Source organism: Anoplopoma fimbria, chromosome 8 (genome assembly GCF_027596085.1).
Source record: "Anoplopoma fimbria isolate UVic2021 breed Golden Eagle Sablefish chromosome 8, Afim_UVic_2022, whole genome shotgun sequence".
Taxonomy (NCBI): domain Eukaryota; kingdom Metazoa; phylum Chordata; class Actinopteri; order Perciformes; family Anoplopomatidae; genus Anoplopoma; species Anoplopoma fimbria.
This window is the reverse complement of record NC_072456.1, coordinates 5,118,473-5,143,313: the sequence shown is the minus strand read 5'-3', so window position 1 is coordinate 5,143,313 and position 24,841 is coordinate 5,118,473. Positions and strand designations below refer to the sequence as shown.

The 24,841-nt window shown below is 40.6% G+C and overlaps 1 protein-coding gene across 1 annotated transcript in view; it reads left to right on the top strand.

Annotated features, from left to right (window-relative positions):
* ctnnd2b (catenin (cadherin-associated protein), delta 2b) overlaps positions 1-24,841 on the top strand; it is a 140,032-nt gene that overhangs the window by 75,161 nt on the left and 40,030 nt on the right. The window contains 2 exon segments of the mRNA XM_054602194.1: positions 7,273-7,405; positions 10,830-11,043. Coding sequence (XP_054458169.1) covers positions 7,273-7,405; positions 10,830-11,043 — 347 coding nt within the window.

Below are 24,841 nucleotides of genomic sequence, written 5' to 3'. Positions count from 1 at the left end.
GTATGTAGCAACCTCCGGTTCTGCTGACTGAAGCATTGCATTCTCTCTACTGACCAGCAGGGGGCGACTCCTCTGGTTGCAAAAAGGAAGTCCGATTGTATGAAAGTCTATGAGAAAATGACTCTAATTCTCTCTTGATTTATTCCCTCAGTAAACATGAGTTTATGGACTCAATCTCTAGTTTCAAGTCTTCTTCAATACAGCATGATGTTCATGCTCCATTTAGACTCAAATAGACCATAAAGCAGAGTATGCTTTAGGGCGGGGCTACTGTGATTTACAGGTCACTGCCGCTACCAGAGACGTATCCTGCGTTACTACGTCACTACCTCGTAGTCCGAATATGGTAACTTATGCTCATCGGTTGCAAAAAACCATCATGGCGACGACCGCATTCAAAGATGAGGACAGCGAAATTGCCAAACTCAAGGCTTCATAACGGCAGTACACAAATCAATGGGTGACGTCAAGATGACTACGTCCACTTCACACAGTCCATGGTTAGCGGTAGAGAGGGCTTTGTAGGATTTTTTTATGCCCAACCCCAAAATCTAATTTTTGATATACATATGATGAAATGAGGCTAAATTTGTCATTTATTTTTGGAACAATGTGCTATTTGTTGTTAAAGATTAGTTGGTCATATAAGCCTTGACATTTTAAGGGTTGTGGTGCGTATATATATAAGAGCGTATATATATAACCAAATATAGAAGTGACCTTATAGAGTTTTCGGGCAAAGCATATTTTGTAATTATCTCTCAAAACTCTACTTTTTAATTCACTCAAGGGCCATGAAACTCACTAACCCACATACAGATTTCTTTTGTTGTTTTTTTCAGATTTTTAGAACAGCAGTTCTATCCAAACATGCTGCATACTATTTCCCTAACTCCACCTCTAAAACAGTGCAAACATTGCCCGGGTGAACACTTTTGCCCCGAAGTTCACAGATGGCTCAGTAGTATTTGCTCATCCTGCTGTGATGTTGTCGCACAGTGTTTGGGACCCGGGAGCACCATATTCCTCCTGTGTTCTCTTCTCTCTGGAACGAGAGAAACACACACACACACACACACACACACAGAAAGAGAGAGAGGGAGATGCTGAGTGAAAAGTAGTACAGCTCCAGGCTAGAGTTAGTGAATGAATGAACCATTATAGTACAGCTTTCTGGGGCAGAACGCGCGCAGTCGAGAAGATGAGACAGTCTCTTCATTTCATTTAGTTTCATTGCGACTTTAGGTAAATTATTTTAGAGTGTTGGTCTGCTTTGGTATTTAGTCCTGTTTTATCCCAGAACAGCAACACATTGCACAACACGTCAAATGTAAGCTCGGTTTATCTCGGCGATGTTGCAGCGAATCCATGTTGAATGTGTACATTTGTTTCCTATATGTGCGTGCGTGGCCCTCGAAGCATCACGGCCTGAGGCCTCGGGTTGAGTTTGATTCGCTGTGATGGGACCCTTTCTCTCCAGGGCCGCAACTATTCTAGGCCTCTCTCATTGTGTGTGCGTGTGCTCTCCTTTCTTTTTTTTTAATGTTTGTGTTTACTTCTCACCTGTTCACAGCTCCTGTCATCTCAACATGTTTGTCAGTGTGGTGTTTTTTTTTTCTGTTCTGTTGTTGTCAAGCTTACTGTTTTTTGTTTCTGTGTTCCTTCAAGTGTTAAAGGGATAGTTCAGATCTTTATTTTTAAGTAGGGTTGTATGAGGTACTTATCCATGGCGGTCGGCAAGCCCCCAGTTTGGAGAAACAGACAGGAGTACCAGCACGGGGAGCAAAGCAATGTACTTCTGTCAAGGTGGCAGCAGCAAATGTAATTTAGACACCTAAAAAAACTGTTTAAAGCTGGGGTTGGCAAAATTGGATAAACTAGCAAGAGAAAGCTGGATTTTTTGGGCTATCCAGTCGAAAAACCCAGCCCAGTGTTGCCAAGTCTTTTCCAATATAAGAAGCTAGCAGCGCAGACCGTCCCCGTATGGCCTCCACCCAAAGACACTCATCCAAAATCATCACTATGACCGTAACATGGCTATTGTTAGTACTCACAGCTGTCAATCTAGCAGCTTCTGAAAGACTACAGTGATGCGAAATGAGCGCATGGGCAGAGTGCACGCTTGTAGAAGTTAGGTCGGTACAAAATCAAGCTAACCCTTAGATCACCAAAAGGATAAAATAACACAAAAAAAACTGGGCGAGGCAGCTGTAGACAAGCAACTCCTGTGTACCGCAGGGAAAATGGGTAAAAAATGTTTTAGTTGACTAAAATATGTTTTGTCCACAGCAGTTCATTACTTTGCTCTTGTGCCAGTACTCCTGTCTGTTTCTTTAACAAAACCAATTCAAAAAATATGTGGACGATCCTTTTAACTGTCCATTCTAATATAAGCAGAAAACACCACTGTGTGTATCTGTGTCTGTAGTTACATGTGTGTGCCCCCACTTTGACCTCACACTTTGAGAAACAAATGTTTAAGAGAAGACTAAGAGATAGAAGACAGGACAGAATAAGAAAAAAAAGAGAGGTTTTTTTTAGTGCTGCCAAATATGCCACTTTGGCCTTCAAGTAATGTTTACTCTTTGGCCACCGATGTGCCGGTAACATTGCTGTGTTCTGTTTTGATGAGTAATGGACCTGAAAAGCACTTTCACAACGTCATTTCACCATTTCAGTAAATGCACCTTTCAAAAAAGAGGAAGGAGAAACAGTTTAGTAAACGTCAGTGTTGATGGACTCTTCCTGTCAGCTGTTGAATGTGTATTCTAGTGGCTCCAAGCATAACAATTACAAAGTGTAATGTGTACGAGTTCACTGGATATCCTTGATTATTGAGTTGCTCCATTGTGCCATTGCCTATAAAGCTCGGACTAAACTTCCTCTCTACTGTCTTTCTTTTATCAAAAGCATTTCATTCTTTAATTTACAATGTCAAGGCAAGTATTACAAATTAAGAAAAGTGACAACCAATGTTTTTATTTTCTATCCGGCCGTCTATTCTCGTCAACGTGGTATCTCAGGAACCCTTGGAGGTAATTTGGAGTTCAAAGGTCACAGTGACCTGATTAAAAAATGTTAGGACATAACTCAACCACTCATATGATAATTATGACAACTTCACGCAAATGTCGAATCGAACAAATTTATGAAGTGTTGACATTTTCAACAGATATGGATATAGACTGTAACATGACAACATGGTTGACGGAGGCATGCAACCGCAAGGCGGTCTAGAAACTATTGTTTTCACATTTTCAGCTCTTTAACGGCTTCAGCTGACTTTCCAACCATACATTTACTTGGCAAACTATTTGTATTTAAAGACAAAATATTGTAATATTAGTGATATTTGCACTAATGGAAAGCAGGCTTAGTGTATCAGATTTAATCTGAAGGTTTACTTTATATATTTATACTCCTTGCTTTGAGCTTTTTTATCTTAATATTTTATTTGCTGTATAAAATCAACAATATAAAAACACTTTTATATTGTACAACAGTGTATTTTAAACACTAAGTTTAATGAATAAGAACGTGCTATATTCATAAGCTGTGTGTTTTGCATGTAAGATATCCATTTTAAAGTATCTATAGCTGTCAAATAATTGCAAAAAAAAGTTAAAAAGTGTAACATCTTCCCTTGAATGTAATGAAGTGTACTTATAAATACGCAAAAGTATTCCAGTAAAGGACAAATACATGAACAAGTGGTGAAATTGTTTTCGTAGTAATTTGCTTCTGCACTGTACTTTTGCTCTGGTTTATGCTTTTAGATGCTTGTTTAAGAAAGGAGATGCACTTATGACTTCTGGTGACTAGTAGTTCTCTTGAATACCTATGTTGAATACACTTCCTGTAAGTCGCTTTGGATAAAAGCGTCTGCTAAATGACTGTAATGTAATGTAATGTAATGAAATCTCTTGTTGAACTCTCACCCCTTGACCTCTATTAGCCTGTTTTTATTCTTCATACGATTACATGTTTATCAGTTTACCCTTTCAATTCACCAAATGTTTACATAAGCAGTTGAATCCGTCTGATAAGTGACGCCATCTGGTTTACTAGTTTTTAAAGAAGCTTCGTGTCCGCAGGCTTTTGTTATCGCGTTGTCCCGCTTTCTAATTACAATGTAAAAAAAACCAAAAACACACACACATATCTGACAGCTCGCTCAGCCGTAACGTTGGACGTCTTATCGGCCAATTAACCCACGGGGTGACCTAAACAAGGTTATGTCATCACCGATCACATTCACTGTACGCGTGTAACAACATCGTGCATGTTAATGTTGTGGCCGTGCACGTGTGTGTTTGTGTAGGAATCTTTTTCCCTCGGAGCAAGGCGGGGAAAAAAAGAAACAGAGTGAGACACTGAGACAAGAGAGTTAAAAAGAGAATTGTTAAAGAGAGGAAGGATTTCAAAGAGAGAGAGAGAAAATAACCTTTAAAATAATACTCTCTTCCTTCTCCCTTCAATTCCCCCATTTTTCAAACACTGGCTTTATCCCATTGGCCCATTATGAAACTCTGAGACAAAAGCTTTCTAATCCTGGCTCTTCTGCTCTGCCTTTGATGGCTGGGTGTGGATGCAAGTCAATGAGTGCGTACGTGCGTGTGTTTTGACTACTACAAGTGTGCCGGATTGTACTCGTGTGTGTGTGTGTGTGTGTGTGTGTGTGTGTGTGTGTGTGTGTGTGTGTGTGTGTGTGTGTGTGTGTGTGTGTGTGTGTGTGTGTGTGTGTGTGTGTGTGTGTGTGTGTGTGTGTGTGTTAAACTGCACACTGAGTTGTCCTACGGCACTCAGTGTGTGTGTGTGTGTGTTTTTATCTGTGTCATCCCCGAGATTGTTTGTGCGTGCATGTGTTTATGTTAGATTAGACTGAACTGAAATTATCTCCACGGGGACTTGGGGCTGTTGCTGCATCAAGAATTAGATACATCAAAGAGGAATGGATTCCACATAAGAGCAGAGCAAGTCGGAGCTTCTATATGCAGCCCAAAAAAAAGTTCAAACCAAAATGTGGATTTATAATGTGTATGTAATATGTAAGTAAGCAGAGCATAGTAAAACAAATGTACAGCAAAAATAATATCCATGAAGTACCAACTTTCTGTCAAATGTTCAATCACATGATGAAAACAAAAAACAAGAAAAAAAAAGATTAGGCCCCAGTTTCAGTTGGTCCCAAGAAACCATCACTGTGTGAGTGTGTGTGTGCGTGTGTGTGTGTGTGTGTGTGTGTGTGTGTGTCTTTGCCTAGAGCATGCTTGTAGGCAAAAGCACTGCTAGAACCTGCCTACAAACCGAAGCAGCTGGGGCAGTTAGAAGAAAGGCTTCATCTCAGCAGGGGAAACTCTGAGAGTGAATCTGAGATGCTGCTGTTGTTGAACACCTTACTATGACAACGCATACAAATATTCTCTTAATGTTTAGCATCATCAGCCCATGATCAACGCGTTACCAGTGCACAAAACATTTTTGAGTTGCTGAGACTGAAAATATGGTTTGCCAGTTTTAGTCACCTTATTTTGAGTAATTTAGATTCTTATACGTCAGCTTAATAATAGAATTTTAATATTAAGTGTTGTCAGTCAAGGTGTTCACCCTCAGTTTCTGCCAACGGTGGCAAAACAAAGGCCGATATCAGTTGCCAATTCTTCAAAATGGTTGCCAATGGCAACTTGTCAAGCCTTACTATCTAGCTTTGGTGATATGTGCCAACTCTCAATATAAACTGATGAATAGGACTGGGCATATTTCTTTATCACAGCTCATGATTGTTTATTTAGATAAGATAAGTTCTTATTGATCCCCTTTATCAAGAAGAATTGTGAATCCTGCAGCAGCACCCACAATTCCTCCGTCAGCAACTGACAGAAAAAAGTCTAGACAAATGGGGAAAGGAAAAACATGAATACATAATTAGAAGTATGTAGAATAAAAATGAGATTAGAAATAGCAATGAAAGCTGTATAGAATCAGTACCCACGACCAGAGTTGCACTTGAACTCTAAGGGCAATACCATCTCAGTGAAGTACTGTGTACCACCAAGTATAATCCTATACAACAGAATAGTACACAATGGGATATAAAGTAAAACTGCTACCCCTCATGGACCTGCCTCTTTTGTCGATTCATGACAATTACCCTGCAAAGGCAGCGGGCTTGTGGGAAATGGTGTTAGAAACTAGAAACAGAAAGGTAGGGACAGAAATATTACATTTTTTTATTTGTTTTTAGCGTTTTATTATTATATTTGATTATTGTGATTGTTTTACCCTGTGCAGCACCTTGAGATTTCATTGTATTTTAAAGTGTGCTATATAAATAAAATCCATTATTATTATTATTAAATATGAAATGAACATTGATATTTATTTAAAAGGCGATGAACTTAATGTACTGTTGAGAGTCTGTTCCAAGGCTCTGTAAGTAGTCATTAGAGTGGTTGCAAATATCGCTAAGATTTGTTACTTCTGGAACAAAAACCCTGATGTTCCAGTTTCACTTAGGCTCTCTGTTTTTCTGGTAAGGCTTTTCGTGAGATTTTAGAACCTACGTAAGTGCATCAGTGAGGTCAGAGAGTAATGTTGGGTGACACAGCCTGGCTCGCAGTCGCGTTCCAGTTTTACCAAAGGATTTAGATAAGGTTTAGATCGGGATTCTGTGAGGACAGTTAAGTTCTTCCACACTAAAACTGGGAATACCATTTCTATATGCTTCAACAACGGGGGTATTGGAAAGAGCCAAACACAAGCTCTTTGACAGACACTGTTGTTTAAAGTGTAAATGCATGCTGAAGCATTAAGATTTCCCTTAAACAGCCCCAAAACCAAAGTACACAATACAGTATAAGTACATAAAGGAAAATAGACGGCAATGCTTGTTTTGATCCCTTTTTAAGAGGAATTTTCTTCGTTTCTGTTCAAGAAATGCCACTAATTGGCATTGAAACTGACAATTTTCTTCTTGTTTTACGTACCAATACAAATGTATTTGTAGCATCCTCACTATTAAACCTCAAACCCACTGGCAGACAGTGAATACAAAATTTAAATCTGTGTATTTGATGCGCCTTGCTTTGTTTTTTTGTCCTCTTTTTGATTCATCTCCAACCTCGATTTCTGTCTCTACATTTTCTCTGGTGAGCATTTTAAATCAGGGAAGCAGCAGGGAGACAATCTGCCTAGTAACGGGTTCAGCTACACACAGGCTCACAAATACACAAATCACAACACACTGCATTTTCTCTGTGTGTTTCTCCTTAGGGAGTTCGGCTGGAGGGATCCAGAGCTGCCGGAGGTGATCCAGATGTTGCAGCATCAATTCCCGTCGGTCCAGTCCAACGCCGCTGCCTACCTCCAGCACCTCTGCTTTGGAGACAACAAGATAAAATCTGAGGTATTGATCTCTGAGGAGAAACCACACCAAGAGAGAGGCGCTCACAGACAGAAGGATTGAATTCCAAAACTCTGCCTGGCCCTAACTCACCGCATGCATACTTTGGCTCATATTCAGAGTTGGTGACTTCCAGTAGAGAGTTCAATCAAAACACACACTAAAACATACTTCCCTAGCTATTTTCTGTAGCACCCAGATAGGAATGCAGATACTGCAATGTTTGATTTTTCTGCTGGAAGTTTCGAAAAGTTCAGCTGAATGTTGTTTTAGGATGCTTTTGAGTTTTTCAAGTGGGATTTGTCAGTGCTTGGAGTACCACAGGCAAGATTCCAGGGGACAGTGGGTGCGCTCGCCTTTAAACTATTTTTGATGGGCATGCAACAGGCCAACGGAGGAATAATGCAACAACATTTCCACAGTTCGCAAACCGATCGCAATTTCAATCCAGCAATTTACAGGAGATATTTTATGTAACACAAATGCTAGAAAGCTCGAGTTTGGCATTTTGGCCATCGCCATCTTGGATTTCTGCAACCAGAAGAACCAAGACGGAGGAGCTTATTACATCCGAATGCTGAGTAAGACATTTTTAGGCGACCAAAATGTTACAATTAACTTTCTTGAACTGAAAACACAGATTAAAAAGGGTTAAAGTTCTAAGACGAAAACAAGGGCAACTCCCAGACTGGACAAAGCCTTGGTAGCAGCCGGTCACTCACAAGGTAGCCCCACCCTAAAGCATACCCTGCTTTATGGCCTGTTTGACTCTAAATGGACCATCATTTACTAAATGAACATCATGCTGTATTGAAGAAGACTTGAAACTAGAGATTGAGACCATAAACTCATGTTTATAATGTTTACTGAGGGAATAAATCAAGAGAGAAGTAGAGTCATTTTCTCATAGACTTCTATACAAACTGATTTCATTTTGCAACAAGAGGAGTTGCCTCCTGCTGGCCATTAGAAAGAATGTTAGTTTAAGGCCATGAATAGCTTGACACATGGTCAACGACCAGCAATGGAGAAATAAGGTTGTAAATACACCCGTTTCAACTTGCTTCTGCCCGAGTAGTAAAACATTGGTCACGTCTTCATTGAGGGGAAACTCTGTCCCAAGTGTGCAGCTGTCTGAGCTCCACCAAACTCCATATTAGACGGCATTAACTCCTCATTACGCACACTTAACCCAACTCTGAGCAAGGCCCCCGTTCCTGCATCCCTCCGTCCTCGAAAGCCGCCGTCACTCAGTGTCTCTGTTCCGTCCGTCTCTTCAATGTCAACTCGATTCAGCTCAATTCCACTTCATTAATCCCCATGGAGACGATGGATTTGAGGGCAAACAAAGTTCTTCAAACAGCAAATCAGCCAACAGGCATTAGAGATAGAGAGAGACGGATGAGAGGGATGACTGATGTTGAAATTGTGTTGAAGAATGGCGTATAGCATTTAGAGCGTTGGCTGCCAAACTCACAACCCACAGGCCAGATTGTTTTTTGCCCTTGAGAGAAATGCCCGAATGGTGAAATAATAGACGGGATGCTGAGGGACATTTATATGGCCGTTCAGTCTCCTAGCACAGGATGCACTGTAAAGATGTGCTAGTGTGCTTGATCTATTCTGTTTGTTGTTATGGATCTGCTTGTGTTGCTAAGGAGAGAAACAACTGAAAGAAAATTACCTGACAATAATTTAGCAATTAATAGTTTTAATAAGTTTCTGTTTTTCTCTATCTCTAATCATTATGAGTCAATCCCTTTGGGTTTTTTAGGTTTTCCAGACAAAATAAGCAATTGGAAGACAATCCCTTGGACTATTGGACCTTGTGATGAGCACTCTCCAACATTTCACAGATAAACAATACTTCAGTTAATCTAAAATAAAGACAACTAATCAATAGTTTAATCAATATTATATCAATATTTATTACTGCAATAAATGATTTGCAGCATTTGCTTATAATTATTTATTTCTCGGTGAAGTAAGGGAAAAAAGTTTTTATTCTGCTGATTGTAATCTTTGGGTGTTTTTGATTTAATTATAACTAGGGCAGAGCCCGTGCGTGGCTGTTTGGAGCGGGCAGGTTGCTTTGCTCAATGACTTCAGGGAAGTGAAGAAGATGTTGGCATCCAGCAGCAAAAAGTGAACTGCAGTCAAGGACCATAGTTTACCCACATGCTCGACTCAGTTCGCAGAGCCCTGAAGCCCCACACCCCCTTTCTACAAAGAATGCTTTCCGCTTGTTTAACCAAAGTTGATTAATATTGAACTTGTCGTGTGTGCAAATTCCACTGACTTTGTTATTGCATGTCCTTGGGTCACCTACAATACATCTGCCAAGTGTATTGTAGTTCAGACAGACAGTTCCTGAGATATGCTAAAAAACAGGCGGCAACGTCCGGTTCTGCCAAGTGAGGCCGATGCTGAAGTGCCTTAAAACTTGCATTTTCTCTACTGACCAGCAGGGGGCGACTCCTATGGTGGGGAAATAAAGTCTGACTCTCCTTCTCATTTGATTTATTACCTCAGAAAACATTGTAAACATGAGTTTGTGGTCTCAATTGTTAATTTAATTTCTTCTTCAATACAGCATGATGTTCATTTCGTAAATTATGGTCCATTTAGAGTCAAATAGACCATAAAGCAGGGTATGCTTTAGGGCGGGCTTACTGTGAAAGTTCTCACTGGTTGCAATATGTCAATATGGCGACGTCCAAATAGCCCAACTCCGGACTTCATAACGGCAGTCCACAAACCAATGGGTGACTCCCGATGACTACATCCATTTCTTATATACAGCTAAAAGCACAAAAACACATAGACATACAGACAAACATTGATTCCTTGCTTTATAGTTGGACTGCAGCATCATTCTATTTTTTTACACAACCCAGTCCTTACAGGGTCTGTTACTTCAGGATCCAACATCATGTTTCTAAATAAACCGTTTTGATTTTGTCATCCAAAGTGAATCAGCTTTAACAGGCTTCATGCTGATTTACCGTTATCTGGAGCACAAAAGACACAGTGTACAAGCACAACTGCCTTTCTTCACTAACATGTCCCTTGTTTTTACAGAAAGCAGCCAGTCTGCCCTACATTTTCTCTTTTGTCTAGACAGAGGAAAGGAGCGAGGGCTGCAGACACTTAGGATGGGACAGATGGGAGACTGGCTGTTATTTGAATGAATCTTGCGTGTTGAAAAAGTAGAAATGAATGTTGATATGATAGCAGTTTCTCCAAACACAGCATCAGAAGTGGGAAAAAATTTCTAAAGTTGACCTGAACAAGTCGATATTGTTTAAATACGTATCCTTGTTATTTTGTGGGGGGAAATTGGCACAAACGCACTGAAACACTTTTATTGTTGGTGAATTTTCTGCCGCTGTCCCCTTTATTCCATCCTCCCTCCTTTGTCTGTCAGATCCGGAGGCAGGGTGGCATCCAGCTGCTGGTGGACTTGCTGGACCACCGGATGACTGACGTCCACCGCAGCGCCTGTGGAGCCCTGAGGAACCTGGTGTACGGCAAGGCCAACGACGACAACAAGATCGCCCTGAAGAACTGCGGGGGCATCCCGGCTCTGGTGCGACTGCTCCGGAAGACCACAGACGTGGAGATCCGAGAGCTTCTCACAGGTAAAAGCAGTTTACTAATACACTGATATTACTTTATTTGCAGCAGGGATTGAATGATATCCCGCCATTTTCACTGGAATTCTGTCCATAATCTACTGCCTTTTTCAGGGAAATATACCTAGAATTTTTCTAGCATGCAATCGCTTGTGTGTCTGTGTGCAGTTGTGTGTTCACGTACTGAAACAAAGACACCTTTTTTTTCCATACCTCATTACAGTAAAGCTACAATGCAGCTGGTCATACCAAAAGTTTGACCTAGAGGTCACATTTTCAGGTGCAGAAGTTTCTTCCAATTACTTTCGTTGTAAAATGGCAGCTGTTGGCCCAAAAAAACTTTTATAATGAGTAAATGAAGCTGAGTGCAGAATCTATACACGGAAAACTCCCATATTCTCCCATAAAACCAGGGCTGTATTGCGACCAGAGTCTACAGTTTTAATCTTTACTATTATTAAGGCAGATTCCAGCATTTTCAGCACATTTGAAATTGATTGAAACCTTGGTAACATTGTCTACGAGGACCAATGTATATAATGCATTAAAACAAACAAATAATGCATTATAATCTGCTAGTAAGCACCAACTAATTATAGTTTAAGTACTCGTAAATATTCATAGTGCTTTATAACAAAAATCATAACACATTATAAAGCATTTTATTTACATCATAATTGCTGACTTTTTCTTCTTGCAACATAATAACATAATAATATTTTAATAATGCATTACTTTAAGAGGAAGGATTAATATCAGAAAAGAGCAAAAGAAGAAAAGTTCATATAATAATATATTACGTGCAGCTTTTAGTTTAAAATAAATAACTAAAATAATAATCCAAAATTACAGGAAAACCTTCCGACCCGGTTTGCACATACATTTGTGCACAAATATGATCAAATTGCATTCATATGTGTGCACATACATGCAGACGCATTATTAAATTACCTCTCATATACAACCACACACACTGCCAGGATGTGGAGAAGGTGGAACATTCACTGAATATCCAGCTATACAACACACTGTACACTGTACTACACTTGAGCACAAAAACACACACACACACACACACACACACACACACACACACACACACACACACACACACACACACACACACACAAAGGAGAGAATTGTTTACTCCCTGTCTGCTTCCCAGCACTCACCAAGTACTGTTGACTTGTCTAAATACGATTTTGTGGGAAGGGCTGCACTATCCACAGCAGGTTGGTATTCTCTGTCAGTAAACACAAATATCATTCACGTTGTAAAAAGTGTAGTCAGGATTGACTATTTTGAGTTTCCAAACCCACTGAGGCCTTGGTTGTAAACTCGCCATCAAAAGGATTAAAGGATTACCAGTTTGTGTATTTATTTATTTTACACCTTTTACTTTATATATCCTGGCAATCCCTTTTTAATTGGCATTCTCACGGACGGCCACGGTAAAGGGACTTTTTCCTCTGGAGGGGGATGGAGAGACGACAGAGCTAAAAGAGGAATACCACTCCATTTTTGGGGGGGGGGAGTCATTCCAATCCTGGAGCCAAATGAGAAAAAATGGATTTCTCCAACCAGCACCCACACTCATGAAAACATCTCTGCTGTAGGGTCTGTCAGGAGCACAGTATTTCAAGGCATGTCGGAAAGCAGGATTTGAGTTATTTCTGCTTTCTGGAACAGTTTAATCGGTGTGTTTTAGGGTGATATTAGGAAAAAGTGAAGGCTAGAGTCCTTATGTACTACAGTGATCAGTTTAATGACTTCAGGTGGGAACATTGTCAGTGGGACCATGTCCGTCACATTGTGGGCCAGTTGGTGCAGACAATCTGTAGTTCAAATCACACACTGTAAATTAATTTGAAATATTCCAGCTCGAAAGTTCACAGTGGAAACAGGAGCTCCTCATCACCAGAAGGAGTTCATTGATGGATCCGTTGACATAAAAGCGCAGTAGCTGAGCTACTTCTCATCTGCAGACAGGAAATCATAAAAACGCCTCTACTGAGAATGCATTATTTTATAATCCAACTCATTGGGTTTCAGAGCAGAGCCTCAGATCATTAGATATAATCTCACTCTTATGCAGCTCACTGTCCTCCAGGCCTCCCCACAGTCCTTCATCCCCTCATTTTCTCCATCCATTATCTCATCCAAATTAAACTTATGGCTGCCTTATCTTAGCCTTTTCAATTCAGACTGATTGGATGGATGACCGTTTGTGTTTTGGCACAGGAAACGAGGAAATTGACGTTATCACAGGATTTTGGGGGTTGTTTTACGTTACTCTAATAGTAGCCTATCTCTAGTCCAGTGTGTTGTACCCCATTTCTGACCCATCAAGACAAAATGATGGGTTCTTTTGTAGGTTTTAAAAATCTTAACTTGTGTTCCCAGCTTTAGTGTACTCTTGAAGCATTTATTTGATATGGGACTTACCATAAATATGTCAGAAATGTATCCGATAGTCTAAAATGTTGGATCCGTTATTGGTGACTAAGCCAGACTTTGCTCTGGTCCGGTATCACGTCATACCATTTATCAGCTCTCTCACGCTGCACAGGAACAACAACAACAACTAACGTGTCATTGGTCGACTCGATCGGTTCATCCTGACCGATTGTTGACATCTTGCTAGCTCCTGCTAACGTTACCCTGTCTGCTAGCACCTGCCCAATCGGTAATGCGCGCATGTGCAACTCTCAACAGACATGAGAAACAAGTGGGATGTCTCACTCGTTAGCCACATCCATCATTGCTTTAGGACACAGCAATTGTGTTTTTTCTGAGCTGACGATGGAAATTTTTTACGAGTGAGACTTCTGGCTTCTCTCTGTTGAGAGTTGCAAACGCGCTGTACTGATCAAGTAGGTCCTAGCCGAGAGTGAAATGTTAGCCAAAGCTAGCGAAATGTCAGCAATTCGTTTTCAGCTCTGACCGACTGTCAAACAAGATAATAGAAAGTTATGTAGAATGTTTTCACACACTGGTATCGTATCGGAACATCTCTAATAATCAGTTTTTCTGCAGCCCTGATTGGACGATTCTGCCAACATTTGGGTGCCAATTCAGGAAGTGGTGTTGTGTTCCTTTTGTAGCGATGCCAAAACTAAGGGTATGGAGGTCAGGGTGGCGGATGGGCGAGTAGTACATCTGACCTTCAACAAGACCACAGTTTTTGCTTTCCCAATTAACATTTGTCAGTATATTAATCAAAACCATGGTCTTTTCCTTACGTCTGGTCGTCTAACCCTAACCATGCTTCGACCAAAGTTACGTGCCACAACCGCAATCTTTTCCCGACATGGCATAGTTGCAATGTGCAGATACTGGGGAGACTTTTAAAAACACTGGCATTGGAACGTAAAAAGAAAACGATGTAATTTATCTCATACGGTGTTTTTTCTAAAAAAAAAAAGTTCTTGAGTTGGTTTCCGACATCTAATTTTGGACATGTATTGTCAGCCAAAGATATTTACTGGATATATACTGTACACTTGCAAGTTGTAAACATGTGAATGTGTCCTTTTGTTACCTTCCATCCCCCGTGATGTGAATGCAGGCTCAGCCTACCCAGTGTCCTACTCTGCTGTTAAAATAATACTATTGTACTGTCCTTGCAAACTCTCCAAAGCCAAAATGTCCCAGTGTCCCTCAAAGGTCCTTGAGCCTTCATCCACTCTCCTAATTATTTACAGCAGTACTTCTCATCAGGGTGACATGGGATTTTTGGTGAGGGACACACATTTTAAGCATCATTCGTGGTAATGAGAGTCAGCCATAAATACTGACGCAAAACCCAGAAATCGAGATGCGTCCTTGCATTTAATCACAGCCGGAGTATGACCCACACACATATACTCACTAAAGTCATATAAACAATATGACTTAAGTGAGTATAGAAAAGGGTTTAGGCTTAAAAATATATGGAAATAAAATATATATTATTTTTTTTGTACGCTGCCAGAGTCTTAAAGAAGATTACCATATAAATTAGAGCAGCAATTCAAGGCACGGAGCACAGAAATCCCCCCTGTCACAAATTAATCAGCTGAATGGCCGACCGGACGCAGACAGACTACGCTCTCCTCACTCTCTCTCTTTCTCTCTCTCTCTCTCCTAAAGACCCAGAGGAAATAACTGTCTCCCCCCTGTTTCTCAGCCTCTCTCGCTAACTCCCCTAACCCTTCTGTGGTTGGGGTTTTCGTAATTGGTGTCCCATTCTCCTCCTGTCCTCTTTGCCTTTCTCTGTCTCCACTTTTTCACTCTTTCTCTATATATCGCCTACCCTCCCTGCCTCTCTCTTTCTCTCTCTCTCTCTCTCTCTTTCTCTGGTAAACATTTTGAGTCAGGATCACAGTGGGAAGTCAAGCTGCCTGCCTTGCTAGCTACAGATTCGGCTACCCACACAAATACAAAGTTTGTTTGATGGCACAAAAAGTAAGAAAAAAAGGTTGTTTGCCCTCTGTTTCTCATGTTTTCGCCCAGCTTTTGGTTTAATATTCTCTCTCTCTTGCTCTCTGTTTGCTTGGATGTATTCATGCGATTTGTAAGCGGGTATTTTCAGAGGTTGTCGGAGACCATTACTGTTATAGTAAGTGCTTTTTAGCGAGCATGTAGCTCACTTACACCAACAGTCTTTGTGTATCTCAGTTTTGTGATTTATTAAATATATTGATTAATTAGTTTAAATGCATTAAGAAACTGAAAGGAGTAATTATTTCCAGAGGAAATTCCAACCCCTTGAAACCTTCCCTCTTTGACTCCCAAAGCGCTGCGCTTTCTTCAACTTCTTTATACCCTCTTTAAAACGTTGCCCGTCATCGGCGGCTGTTGTTCCACTTTTCATCACAAAGCAACTTTTTTTCCATCTAGTCACAGCAGAGAACATCATCGTGAGTGACAGGGCTGGATTGCTCACGTTGCTGTCAGCTCCCTCAGAAGCAGATATGGAAGGTGTCAGGCTCACACTGTGATGGGAACTCTCTGCAGTCTGGATGCGATCCGGTCGCAGTGCTCATCCAGCTTAGGCAAAGCAAAGAGGTGGAGAGCAGTGTATAGAAAGAGCCAGGGAAACGCAGGTTAAAAGGGGGCTCTGCAATAAAAAAAAATTGGGATTATTTACAAAATTAAACACATTGTATATAGTGCCACATATAGATCAAACAGGAACTGTGTGAATGTAAAAACTGATGTAAGTCAATGTCCTTTTAAATAAAAACAACAACAGCTAATATAGAAATTGAAGAACTTGATGCACAAAAATTTAAACACCTAGGCAGTTTGGAGAAGCTGACTGGAGCAGAAAGGGAGGCGGCAGCAAGATGTAGTTAAATCAAATAAAAAAAATCTGATTAAGTTTACTCTGCTTTACCTTAAAGTCTGACAGCCCATTTCCTGAAAGGTAACTGAATCTGTTATATCCATCTATGCTCTCTTCAAAGCCACCAGACACTTTTGACAAAAACTTTTTTATACCGCAAAAAACACGGGAGCTTCTCGACTACCACTGTTAGTTTGTGTTTTAGTGTGAAAATTTCAGTTTTTCTCTTGTGGCTTTGAAGAGAACAATATATTGGGTTCGATACCCTGTCGAAAAGGACTGTCTGACAGCTAGGTAAAGCGATGAATATATTCAAAACATAGCATTCACTTAAACTGATATTGATTTTTTAAAGTGTCTAATATACATTTTGCTGCCCCCGTCCACAGTAGTACACTGCTTAGCTCCTGTGCTGGTACTTCTGCCTGTTTCTCCAAATTGGGGCAATGCATATCTTCATCTACTGTAAGTGATACACTGACTATGAAATGAAACTAACAAAAACACCTGAAATATCCCTCTAAGTTATACTGTGCTCATTAACTTATTTTATTTTATTTTAAACAGGACCTTTAATGCAGTTTCTCAGTAAAAAGCGATTAAGGCTCAACTTTTTTCATAATTATAATAATAAAGCAAATCATATTTTAATCTCTCCACACCAGATAGTAACGCGAGCGATATGTACGTATGTATAGTATTATTACAATAGCCTGCCTGCATCTGCAAAATACCTGCAACACTACAGATGAAATAAGATATGATACTATGACTGAATACATGAACACATAATGCTACAGTAGCAGGCTTGGTAGCCGAGCGGTTACGGTGCATGCCGCATTGTCCCCGGTTTGATTCCAGCCTTGGGACCTTTGTTGCGTCTCATACACCTCTCTCTCTCTACCACCCATTTTCAGTCGGTCTTAAATAATGGCCAAAATGCCAAATATATCTTTAAAAAAAATTATAAAAAAAGACAGTACAGTAGCAGAGGTACAGACCGTTGTATCTTTGCAAACCAGCTGTGGTTAACCTTGACGTGATCTACATTCTACAGTATACTGCTTAGCTACACTGTTTCCTGTTTTTAATGACAATGTCATTAAAGGACCCGAACTGAGTAAACATGATTCCACGCTACGGCCGAGGCTCATTAACACAAAGCTGTAGGCCTGTGTGAACCAAGTGATTAACAGTGATCGATGCTCACCTCATTATGAAAACAAAGAGTAAAGCTGACGCCTAAGGCTTCTAGATGGAGGACAATAAATGTGTGCAAAAATTGATAGCTACCAAATTAAGCCTTTCCCTCTCAGATGCATAAACACCATCAGTGCTGGGACTCGAAAGAATGGTGCGTTTGCTATTATGTAGGTATTGTGTCAGTAGTTACAGTGTGAAAGGCTTTTACAACTGACATCCCTTCCCCTCTGGTATTTATATGTCTCTACGTTAATATGCTAATATATGGAGGTCATGACTTGGGGGGAGAGCGAGGCCGGTTGGGACACGAATTAACCTTAAAAAACTCAAAGACTGCTTGTAATGATAATAAATTAATCCCTGAAAAGAGCAGGTGTCTGGTAACAATTGAACTTTTTAAGAGCACGACCCACACGTGAAATGCACAATTTTCTTAAATGTACAAGGAGCACATTTTCCCAAAATTCTGCCTCCCCGGGATGGTTACTTGATTTGGGCCAAAAATAAATAAAAAGGTCATTTATACTGAAAAAAAGAAGCAGTCTACATTTGAACACCTTGCATTGTGCAATGTACTTATTCACACATTTCTTTTAGAAAACACATTATGTAAAATTGTTATATTTCAATAAATTACTGAGATGTGGAATTTGGCTGTGCATATGTATTGTTTTTGTGGCATAAATAGTATGGCAATAATAACAAAGATCGCAAAATGTACTAACACGCTGTAGGTTTTCAAAGTAGTCAGAAGGCCTACATTTTTTAGGTTGAAAGTGAGGAGGGTGTGGCTGAGTATGAGCATGGTGAATGCCACCGTGGTTTTCTAACCTGCTATGTTTCAACTGTCACCCTGTCCTGACCAACCCCTCTCCCTACTGCACGGATGATGTCATGAATAAGGCAATAGCATTAAGCATAAACCCCTGCAGAAATATAAGAGGAATAATATACAAGCCTTAAAATACCAATAGTTCTTTTCTCATTTCCTCAGCACAATGCTCAAAATGTTTATTGGCCTTTGGTGCATAAAATAAACATATTAAAAGGAGTTTAAAAAAATACAGGCAAAATATGAATTGAACCAGCAAGTTATTAAAATGATGTATTCAGTCAATAAAAACTTAGATCGATTAGATCAAAACTGCATGTTGGCTGCACGCCTTTGAAACTGATTAGAACAATAAAACATGCAACTTAATGCAGCCCTTGGCTCAGCATGACACCAGTGATCAACTGTTTTCTACATTCTGCTCTGCTTCAGACGATGACAGCATTTGCAGAAGATGGCGACTGATTCATCCATTGAGTAAAAGGACCCCTCAGCCTTCTACAGACCCGTTGAGATGGCATGCAGTATACACAGTGACTGTCTCTCTCTTGTGACAAAGGCACCCTGCTGCCTACAAGGTCAAATCATCAGTGTGGGCTCTTTAGAGATGCTGCACACGAAACATGAATACGAGCAGCTCCTGAAGGTGCTTACACGTAGGGGATAATGTACAGAGTGTGTCATTTTTGCTAAATCAATCTTTTCAGGGTGAGCAGGTTACCCAGCTACTTACTAAAGAGATCAATAGTTTGACACAAAATATTTATTTGATAGTATTTTAATTGATCTAAACATGAAATAATGACCATAAAAAACTGCATTCATAGAAATGTATTAATAGCAACGGTTTGTTGTTCATAGCTGCGGCCTGTAACTTATAGCAACGGTCTGTTATTCATAGCAACGGTCTGTAACTTATAGCAACGGACTGTAACTTATAGCAACGGTCTGTTATTCATAGCAACAGTCTGCTATTCATAGCAACGGTCTTTTATTCATAGCAACGGTCTGTTATTATTGGAAGCGGTCTGTCACTCATGGCAACGGTTTGTTATTCATAGCAATGGTCTGTTATCCATAGCAGCGGTCTTTAACTTATAGCAACGGTCTGTAACTTATAGCAACAGTCTTTTATTCATAGCAACTGTCTGTTATAAATATCAGCGGTCTGTCACTCAGAGCAACGGTTTGTTATTCATAGCAACGGTCTGTTATTAGCAACGGTCTGCTATTATTGGAAACGGTCTGTCACTCATAGCAACGGATTGTTATTTTAGCAACCGTCTGTTATAAATAGCAGCGGTCTGTCACTCATGGCAACGGTTTGTTATTCATAGTAACCGTCTGTTATAAATAGAAACGGTCTGTCACTCATATCAACGGTTTGTTATTCATAGCAACGGTCTGTTATTAGCAACGGTCTGTTATTCATAGCAACGTTCTGTTATTAGCAACGGTCTGTTATTCATAGCAACGGTTTGTTATTCATAGCAACCGTCTGTTATAAATAGCAGCGGTCTGTCACTCATAGCAACAGTTTGTTATTATTGGAAGCGGTCTGTCACTCATGGCAACGGTCTGTTATAAATATCAGCGGTCTGTCACTCGTCTGTCACTTGTTATTCATAGCAACAATTTGTCACTCATAGCAACCATCTGTTATAAATAGAAGCGGTCTGTCACTCATAGCAACGGTCTGTTATTCATAGCAACCGTCTGTTATAAATATCAGCGGTCTGTTATTCATAGTAACAGTCTGTTGGAATAGCAGCTGTTTGTCACACATAGCAACTGTCTGTCATTCATACCAAAGGTTTGTTATCAATAGCAGCGGTCTGTCACTAATAGCAACGTCTTTTTATTCATAGCAATGGTCTGTAATTCAAAGCAACGGTCTGTTATTAATATCAGCGGTCTGTTAATAATAGCAACTGTTTGTTATTCATAGCAACGGTCTGTCACTAATAGCAACTGTCTGTTATTCTTAGAAATGTTTTTTTATTCACATCAATGGTCTGTTACAAAGAAATGTAGACAGATGTTATTCATAATCAGAATCAAGTAACCATCAAAGCCCTCTTACTACATGGGTTGCCTGTTCATGCAGTAATTACAATTGTAGTTTGTCTGTGAGGTTTGAGAATTTGGGCTTTTGATTTATCAATGGTGTCATTCACACACACAAGAAGCAGAAAGGCTTCTTTACAGGCTGCATGTACAGGCCAATATTCATGGATTTTGTTCAGAGACCAAGCAACGGCCATTTGTCACACATTTCATACACAGATTTTAAGCGAAGGGCTGCAGGAGAGTGGTCAACCAACCAACCAACCATGTGTTTGTGCACGAGGAGACCTGCAGAGATGTATTTTTCCGATCACCATAATTCCAGCCTTGTCGTCAAAACCCTCTGGGGACTACCTTTATTATTTATCCCCACACCAGTACACAACTTACTTTTTGAAAATGTGAAGTCCAGCAAATTGGAAAAACACAACAACACCAAAACACTCAAAAAACACACTTTGTAAAAAGTCCGGATACAAAAACAAGACTCCACAAAGAAACACTACAAAATTCATCAGGAGAATTGGGGAATGGAGAGAAAAAAAGAGCTCAAGAGGCGAACAAACGATGTTGCAGAAGAGAGAAATATGACAGGGGAATGAAAATACGGTGCCAATAAAGATGGGAAATAATTCAGAGACAAAGAGAGATAGCCGTCATATTCATTTCCCTTCCCTCCATATAACAGCGCAATTCTTACCTCCTGCTGCCACTCATGATGATGTAAGGCAGAGGCAATTAACCTCCTTCATCTGTCATACACTCATGGCTTTGTGTGCCTGCATGTAGCATGCGTTAAATGTGAGGCCACATTCAGTGTTTATTTAGTGTGTGATTGAGTTTGTGTGTTTGCGAGCGAGAGTTTCAGATCAAAGATAAGATCCCGCTGCCTTTCACCTCAGGGACATGATGTCATCCTCTGCACAGCAAGAAGCCACTGTGGCAAACAGCTGACTTTACTCAGGATTTTAAAAAAAGGAAACGATCATCCTCGTCTTGCAGCTGCCGCATGACATTATGTGCCATGCATTACATTTCACCAATTATGATATATGGTTATTTCTTAATAAAGCACAGTGCTTTTTCTTGTAAAATGGAGGCAACTGATGCATATTGGAATGAAATAAAATGAGCATGCTAACCAGCTAGCATCGGCTCGTCCATTCTTGTCATAAAACTTGTTCCTTAAGAGGCAATAGTGAGTCACCGTAGCGTCCAGTCTGTCCAAAAAGTAGAGCTGCCCCGATGGCTTGTCAATAAGGTTGAAGGCACAGGGTCCGTGTACATTTTGTTTAGTGGAATAAATCCAAAGGGGCAGAAACAAGAAAATGACTCGTAGGTCCGTTTTGTCCTTCAACACAAATCCCAAAGCGGGGGGTCTAATCCCGGGGGGCTCCCCGATCAGCTAACTCTCTGTTGCAGCTGTTATGGGGCTAAGACCCAGCTCAAGCCCGCTGTGTCTCCGGCCGTCAGGCTTTGCGCTGACTGGATGGAAAACATCCAGGACAGAACCGTCTCAGAAGTTGTGATGGGAAACTGTTTGGAAAACCATCTGTCAATCAAATTGTGCCGTTTTTTTGCTCCTTTTTTGTTTCATTAATAATCTCCTGTTCTGATATAACCTCTAATAGTCATTTTAACATGCATGTTTACAAGATTCAGCTAATATGTGAAACACAGTCTCATAACAATGGTGTTTTGCATGCTGTGCTCAAATAATTTTACACAGGACGCCAAATGTACAGTGGGTACGGAAAGTATTCAGACCCCTTTAAATTTTTCACCCTTTGTTTCATTGCAGCCATTTGCTAAAATCGAAAAAGTTCATTTTTTTTCTCATTAATGTACACTCAGCAACCCATCTTGACAGAAAAAAACAGAAATGTAGAACTTTTTGCAAATTTATAAAAAAGAAAAACTGAAATATCACATGGTCATAAGTATTCAGACCCTTTGCTCAGTATTGAGTAGAAGCACCCTTTTGAGCTAGTACAGCCATGAGTCTTCTTGGGAATGATGCAACAAGTTTCTCACACCTGGATTTGGGGATCCTCTGCCATTCTTCCTTGCAGATCCTCTCCAGTTCTGTCAGGTTGGATGGTGAACGTTGGTGGACAGCCATTTTCAGGTCTCTCCAGAGATGCTCAATTGGGTTTAGGTCAGGGCTCTGGCTGGGCCAGTCAAGAATGGTCACAGACTTGTTCCGAAGCCACTCCTTTGTTATTTTAGCTGTGTGCTTCGGGTCATTGTCTTGTTGGAAGGTGAACCTTCGGCCCAGTCTGAGGTCCTGAGCACTCTGGAGGAGGTTTTCTTCCAGGATATCTCTGTACTTGGCCGCATTCATCTTTCCTTCAATTGCAACCAGTCGTCCTGTCCCTGCAGCTGAAAAACATCCCCATAGCATGATGCTGCCACCACCATGTTTCACTGTTGGGATTGTATTGGGCAGGTGATGAGCAGTGCCTGGTTTTCTCACACATACCGCTTAGAATTAACGCCAAAAGTTCAATCTTGGTCTCATCAGACCAGAGAATCTTATTTCTCATAGTTTGGGAGTCCTCCATGTGTTTTTTGGCAAACTCTATGCAGGCTTTCATATGTCTTGCACTGAGGAGAGGCTTCCGTCGGGCCACTCTGCCATAAAGCCCCGACTGGTGGAGGGCTGCAGTGATAGTTGACTTTGTGGAACTTTCTCCCATCTCCCTACTGCATCTCTGGAGCTCAGCCACAGTGATCTTTGGGTTCTTCTTTACCTCTCTCACCAAGGCTCTTCTCCCACGATTGCTCAGTTTGGCTGGACGGCCAGGTCTAGGAAGAGTTCTGGTCATCCCATACTTCTTCCATTTAAGGATTATGGAGGCCACTGTGCTCTTAGGAACCTTGAGTGCTGCAGAAATTATTTTGTAACCTTGGCCAGATCTGTGCCTTGCCACAATTCTGTCTCTGAGCTCCTTGGGCAGTTCCTTCGACCTCATGATTCTCATTTGTTCTGACATGCACTGTGAGCTGTAAGGTCTTATATAGACAGGTGTGTGCCTTTCCTAATCAAGTCCAATCAGTTTAATTAAACACAGCTGGACTCCAATGAAGGAGTAGAACCATCTCAAGGAGGATCAGAAGAAATGGACAGCATGGCCGTTTCTCAATATGTGAACTTCTCTGTACTTGTGTCCTCGTGAACTTGTGAAACGTCATCAAGCGCGGCCCAAGTACTGTTCCAATACACAAGTTCGCATCAAGCCAAGTACGGTCCAGATACCCGGAAGTGTCCTCGCTCCGCCCATTATATCGAGGATGCATCGGAGTAGACTTGTGTGGACTTTGGACAGCCAAGTATCCCAGAATGCATTTCACCAGCAAACAAGAGCCGACAGTGGCGGAGACGGCTCACAACTGTCAGTTATAACTGTCTAAATACTGCTGCTGTTGTGTAACGGAATTTAGTTTTAACATTTTTTTAAGCGAGAATGTAGTTGTTAAGACTTAAAATATGCGGTCGATTTATCAAGATAGAGCCTGTTTGAAAACAGCGCCGACGTCTGTCGGAGATATGAGAGGACCAGAGAGGAGACCGGGCGGTGATGCTCATGCAGCCCGCTGACAGCAGCCTGATCTCGGCAAGGCTCCTCCAGATGTGCCGCTGGCTCCGGTGTCTCTGTGGTTGTGGTTGCAGATGTAACACAAAACATATATATATATATATATATATATATATATATATATATATACATAATATTTTTATATTTTCTAAATGAAAACGAAAAAAGGTTGTGTTTTATATCATATTTCGTTTTATTGTCAATATATATGACTGAAGATAACCGGAGTAGGCGGGACCGACGAGCTGAGTTGGTGACGTCGTGACGTTGGTGACGTCATCAAGTTCGCTGCTGTTCCAATTGCAAAATGACCGTACTGCGTCCTCCCGTCCTCGGGAGTTTGTACTCCCGAGTCGAACTATCCAAGTATGAACTTGCAAGTTTGCAAGTCCATACTTGACCGTACTTGGTATTGAGAAACGGCCCATGTGAGTTAAATATGAGTGTCACAGCAAAGGGTCTGAATACTTATGACCATGTGATATTTCAGTTTTTCTTTTTTAATAAATTTGCAAAAAGTTCTACATTTCTGTTTTTTTCTGTCAAGATGGGTTGCTGAGTGTACATTAATGCGAAAAAAAATGAACTTTTTCAATTTTTGCAAATGGCTGCAATGAAACAAAGAGTGAAAAATTTAAAGGGGTCTGAATACTTTCCGTACCCACTGTATTATATTCAGTGAGTTAATTCCAATTTTGCTTGATGAGATTCACTATTTTCATCCCAGTAAGCTGCCGTAGTGTTCGTCAACAGTATTCCAGCGTTTTTAATGAC